The 5,992-nt window shown below is 41.7% G+C and overlaps 1 protein-coding gene across 1 annotated transcript; it reads right to left on the bottom strand.

Annotated features, from left to right (window-relative positions):
• Positions 1-1,409: 1,409 nt before the first annotated feature.
• On the bottom strand, positions 1,410-5,749 carry LOC103135582 (glucocorticoid receptor-like). The gene is made up of 2 exons (XM_007548395.2): positions 5,439-5,749; positions 1,410-2,587 (listed from the first exon to the last, which is right to left on the bottom strand). Exon 2 carries the CDS (start codon positions 2,585-2,587, stop codon positions 1,427-1,429), a length of 1,161 nt encoding a protein of 386 aa, XP_007548457.2. The 5' UTR covers positions 5,439-5,749; the 3' UTR covers positions 1,410-1,426.
• Positions 5,750-5,992: the final 243 nt, after the last annotated feature.

Genomic DNA, 5,992 nt, shown 5'->3' with positions numbered 1-5,992 from the left:
GGTTACAGAGCATGACGACACCCGTCTAGAAGCATGCAACGAATCTTTCCAGGTGTCACCCGTCTTTCTATAAAAATGAGGAGAATGAAAAAGCAAACCTTTAAAAGCTGGCATCATGCATTTCAGGACAAAACGCTTATTGAAATACTGCAAGAAACTTCTCTTATTAAAAGTAGTGGCGGGTTTAGAAGACAGAGTAAAAGAAGTCAGTACAACTTTGCAGATGAGGGATAGCTGTGGATAAAGTTTAACCTGACAGCTAAATGTTTCTTAAACCACCTTCTTGCAGCTTTATTAACAATTTATCAAGTTATTTCACTTCCACTCAAATATTTAGTGGTACCAACCCCAACATAAGCTCGACTGCCCAGTTCAGGAAGGGGCCGATGACCACTAACCGGTTTTTAAAATCTCAAGTTGAAATTTGCCATCGTACCGCTCCCACAGCTTGTGCCGAGAACGTTTCTGAGACCAGAGATTTCTCCGGCGTTGAGAGACGCAGAACTACCTCTCCACCGCACACTGCCAGTCAGCTGGCAGAAAGAAAGCTGCTAGACTTTTCCCATGCTCACAGCAGAAAAGTGACATTGTTTCCAACAGGGCTACTATCGACAACAGTCTAACTAACTAAAACTGGATTAATCAACCCATTTCAAAAACGCGCCTTAATAAGCACTTAAAACTTACGCCTAATTTGTACATGTTATTGTTTGGATTTTTGCTGAAGCCTTTGTGTCACTATCAATGTCTAATGATCAATACGTTGCCTTATTTTAGCAGTACATTGTGTTTTTCAGCTCTGGCATAATTCACCTCAATTCAACTCCTTAAAGCACAGCAAGCCTCACAACATCTGAAATCCCTGCCTGGATTAAGGCCAAACTCTCCTTATATGCACAGTTTGATGACAAAGGAGCTGGAGCTAAGACAAACATTTTGATTTCAATTACTTAAACCACAAGAAGCCACTTTTGGGCTTTTTTTTTAATTAAAATTTTGCACAAAAAAAAAAGGCTAAATATAATGTATTTATTGTCAATCCATATTACAGGTCAGAGCTAAAGCATAAAGAACAAAGATATTTCCTCCAAAAACTAATTAAAACAGAGAAGTCAACAGAAGAAACAATGAATGAATCACTTTACAAATGTAAGACCGTGGAGGTAATTTAAGACCTTGTATGGAAAGATGTTTCAAGAGTTTGCATAAACTCTTTATTATACAGCGACATACTCATACTGGGCTATGCTTTGACACAACTGGGCCTCATTTTAGTCACTATCATCTAAAGTGACTAAAATGACTTTTAGTTCTTCTACGAGAAGAACTAAAATTTCTGTATGTACTGTAATGACTTGCTGTTAAACACTCACATTATCACTATTTTATCTTCTAAAGGTTATGCAGGATTAAATCAAACATTTATTTACCTGGCAAAGCTGGAGGAGAAGGAGGAAGAGCTTGAGAAAACCTCACTGGCCCTGCGGATCGCTGAGCTGTCGCCCTGGTTCTGGTTCCAGGCTCCACTGATGGTCGTTACTGGGAGGAACAAGCCAGACACGGGTTTCTGGTCCTTCTCCTGCAGAGCGTCGCTGTTTCTGGCGTTGATTCCAAAGTGGAAGCTCTGGCCCCCCGACGTGCTCACCCCACAGATAGAGATGGGGCTCGAGCCGCTCATTTGACAATACCCCGAAGACGTCTTCTCCTTCTTAATCACGCCCGGTGTGCAGAGCTGGATGAAGTCGGTATCTTTTTCTTTCTTCACCACGGCGGGAAAAGTGGTTGTAGGGGTCAAAGAAGGAGACTTGGACTTGGACTCAAGTGGGCTTGACGCCTTGCTGCTGTTGCAAACACTGGCGAGCGCCCCGGTGGTGCCGACGCTCTCGACCACGGAGGGTTTCACGTCCCTCTCGGTTGCCCCGTCTGCGAGCAAAGAATCGTCTGCCAGCGTGGACAAGAAGGCGTCATCGTCCCCCACGTAAAAATCGGAGGGGGATGCGGTGAGGTCAAACTCCTGAAGGAGATCCAGACTGGTTTCGTTGAACAGTTTCTGGTTCATGTCCACGTCTTTGCCGATGTGGTCAAAGGCGTGGTCCAGATCGTTGGGGTCCTGCTCGCCTTTATCCATGGAGAAATCCTCCGTTTTCACAGCAAATAGGTTGGGATCCGACCCCCCGATGAGGGAGTCCATGGAGGACTGGGTAATGTCTGCCATGCTGGCATCCAACTGGGGCAGGACCTGATGCCCAAAGGTGTTGAAAGTCTGCGTCTGGAACAAGTGCAGCTCTTCAGGCCTCTGATCTTTGGTCAGGCCCCTGGTTTCTGAACTGTCAACCGAGGAACCGATCGTGGCAGGGGCTGAGGCAAGCTCCTCTGGAAGTGGGCTGTTGCTGAGGCCGTTGGTCACCTGTCCAGGCTGCATTAATGGGCTGGATGGAAGAACGACAGAAGGAGGAGAGGTGATGGACATGGCACTGTGAGGAGCCACCTTTAGAAGACCTCCCTCCTCAGGGCTTTCAGTGTAGACCAGTTTGCTTAGATGGTCATTTCTTCTGTACGCTATCTTCTTCACTCCACCTTGATCCATCTTTTGATTTGGGGAAGAAAAGACACTGTTAGAATCCCACTTCACGGTAATTTGTGAATTTAACTATCCAGATAGCTGGAAAATACACAAACAACATAACTCTAGATATGATAGCATCAATCTCACAGAGATTCTACAAAACAATGGCAATCTATAAACATCAAAATCTGCCCAGACATCAAGTTTTCTGAAATGAATCCGTAAGCCCCTTCTGTTTGCTATCTGAGAAAAAAATAAATAAAAAATCAAAGGCAAAGCCTGAAGGCTTAGATGCCTTGTTGGACTCAAAAGTATGGTCTGTCAGCTAATTTAAGGGTAACAAGAACATGTGTGGACATGCCAAGAATAAACAAACAGGTTCCTACAGACAGATTATGCTGTTTGCTGAAGGTTTGGACATGATTCAAACTGTATTATACAATCAACTATGCGGCCTGCAAGGGCACAGATTTTACATAGGTCAGCATTTTTGCAAGGCTTTATAATTCCTCTCATCTATTTTCAAAATGTCATACTTTTTAAGTTGCTTTTGGTCACAGGCATCAAGATATACTGGGGTTTTTCACAGAGATGCCAGAGAAACTATATTTGTTCGCCGGCTATACGGAACATGAAGCAAAACAGCTTTCCCCTCCCTCACATGTTGCTGCCAATTGTTGGTCAGCTTGTGTTAAAAAACATTCCTACGTTTCTCCCACGTCGCCCCAGTTTAAAAATATTTCTTATCACTAAAACAAGGACAGGCAGGCACGGTGTGGAAACCAAAGGAGCAGCATGCGTCGTTCGTATTAAGGTGACGCCGTTGTAGAAGGCGAGAAACTAAAACTGGCAGATCCCGTAAGCAGCTGCCTGCAGGCTGGGCACCCGAGCAGATAGCCTGAGTGAGTGAACAGCTATATTGGCTTGCTACAGTGTTACTACCGTATAAAAAGCAGAATAATAATAATAATAAAAAACAGGTGATATTCTGCATAATAAGCATGGTTACCTGAAAATATATTTTGATGGAATGGGCGTTTATTCTACGTTCAGGTTTAAATTGCTCTCTTTTACAAAGTCACATGAAACTAAATGGTTTAGGTAGCATTAATATGACTGTAATAATAACCTGTGAGTTAGTTTTCTTTGCTAGAAATAAAAATAAATAATTACAATAATCATTTTTGTTTAAAATTTTAGTATCACTGACAGGATGCCATAAAGCAATGATGTTTTTACCTACCAGGTAGGAGGAGGACTATAATAAACATTAAAATCTCTCCAGTTATCAGATTTCCCAATATTTCCATAGTTTTTAGGGTAAAAAAAATAATAAAATATAAAATCAGCAACTAAAGCCTAACAAAAGCATTTGTGGATAGGCTCCAGAGCAAGGTCTCCCAAAAACTGGCTCTGCTGTGTTTTCAAGCGACTTAAGCAGTTTGCAGGGATCTTGTTATCCACTCTCTGGGCGTAACCTTTGAGCAATGCATATCAGATCTTGTACATTTTATCTGTGGCAGAAGTCAGGACCCCCCCATTCTGGGTCATGGGGGTCTTGAGGTGATTAGGATATTTCTTAAACTGGAAAAAGAAAAAAAGAATGTGGTTGATGTATTGATAAACTAAAAAAAATATGAGAGTTCTTAATTTTGATTCATTCAATTATTTTTTTATGTGTATTTATTTTTATGTCTTTGTGGACCATGCATCTGTTAAATAAATCAATCATCAATTAATAGAAAAAAAGCAATAGGATCAGTAATTGACTTGATGATCACTAATCAAAACCAATAATGAGGAAATAGGTCAATTCCAATCTAGTACAAATTTCTTACAGCATCTTTTATAATATTTTTAAATATTTATTACAAGAATCAAAAAGAGACTAAAATAGCACATGCAGTAATGTATGAACTGTTTGTTTTATTTTGCCCTTGGCTTATTAGCTTTACTTAGACACTTTATAGAGCCGTATTCTGGGTCATAAACCATTGTTAATTATGTTATAGGCCAGAGACCTATTGGTTAGCCATCATCTGCTTCATTACGTGTGTTTGGTCATTACAGTTTTGCGGATGTACTGTATTAGAAGCTGGTTGGTTAATTTGCATTTCCTGGCTGTGCAGCAGCCTGGTAGTAAACAATGTGCATCACCATGTATTGATATTTCTTGGTAGTCTTCATGTTTTTACCTTTTATAATTTCGAATTTCTTTCACCTCTGAGACGTAATTGGGCTCCGTTTCATTTATTTGCAGCTATAAAACCTTTAATTTTTTCCTCCCAACCACAAAATGTAATCTATGTAAACATCAACTCTGCGCCAGATCCCATCTCTTTGTAAATGTATTTCCTCCAAACAACTTTCCAGCAGGAGCTGTTAATCACACCAAGCACTGGAGCAAGGCCCGGGGCCTCTGGATCCTTTTGGACCCTCATCCCACTATGCATATTCAGCGGTCCTTACGACAGCATGACTGAATGGCTGGGTGAACAGCGGAGACACCCCCCTCCCGTGGCGTTTGACAGTTAGCTTAGGCTATTTGACGTTAGTTTGCAAAATAATTACAAACGTTCAGACACCTATCCCCATGCATTACACACTAATCATAACAAACCTAAACAATAAGGATTCAGCTACCAATTTAACGCAAAGATCATTAAATGTCACCGAAATCCAAGATGAGCTACTGTTAGCATTTTGCGAACTGCTAGCATGCTAGGCTGCAGAGTGGCTAAGAGTTAAAGTGGCTACATTTCGAGGGGCTAAAGGCTATCACAGGCATTGTAAGTGCATGTCTAGCTACTATTAAGTTATGTTAGTGTATTTAATCGTATGCAATAAATATAATAAAAACTATCATATTTACCCTTGATATGACAGGCTGCTAATAAGAGTCCACAGGTCATCAGTCAACATTGTTTTGGTTGAAAGTGGCAGTTCACAACACGCTGACTGATTCTGTTACTTCCCCACTCGTCGTATCGTCGCTACATGACTACACCAAACAGCAGCACTCGTGAATCTGGGTGTGTTCTGTCTGCTTTTCAGTTTCCCGGGTCCGATTTTGCAGTGAGTAGTCATGCAAAAATGTCACACTGCCTGAGCTGCGCTGCTAGCCACTGGGAAAGTAGGTGCTAACCTCCAGGAAAAACATACAAAATGGAGATCAAGGCAAGGCAGCTCCAGCGATGACCAGCTTTCAGGGAGCAGCTCCGCCACCTGCTGGTCGGGGACTGGAACTGCGAGAGAAAGATCGATTCAGGGTCAGAGCTACAAATGGAAATCGGAGATAATAACCCAAGCAAAAAACACCAAACACAGCGATAATGGACAGAAACAGAACAATAATGCCAAAACGAACCGATTAATTATAGCATATCTCCAAGTAGCACTCCACAAGCAGATAACAACAGCAAAATT

Source organism: Poecilia formosa, unplaced genomic scaffold, assembly GCF_000485575.1.
Source record: "Poecilia formosa unplaced genomic scaffold, Poecilia_formosa-5.1.2 Scaffold26, whole genome shotgun sequence".
Lineage (NCBI taxonomy): Eukaryota > Metazoa > Chordata > Actinopteri > Cyprinodontiformes > Poeciliidae > Poecilia > Poecilia formosa.
Note: the sequence above shows the minus strand (reverse complement) of the source record. Positions and strands in the feature narration are given on the sequence as shown.

Coding starts and splice junctions, on each gene's coding strand:
- LOC103135582 (XM_007548395.2), bottom strand. CDS start 2,587: ATGGATCAAGGTGGAGTGAAGAAGATAGCGTACAGAAGAAATGACCAT.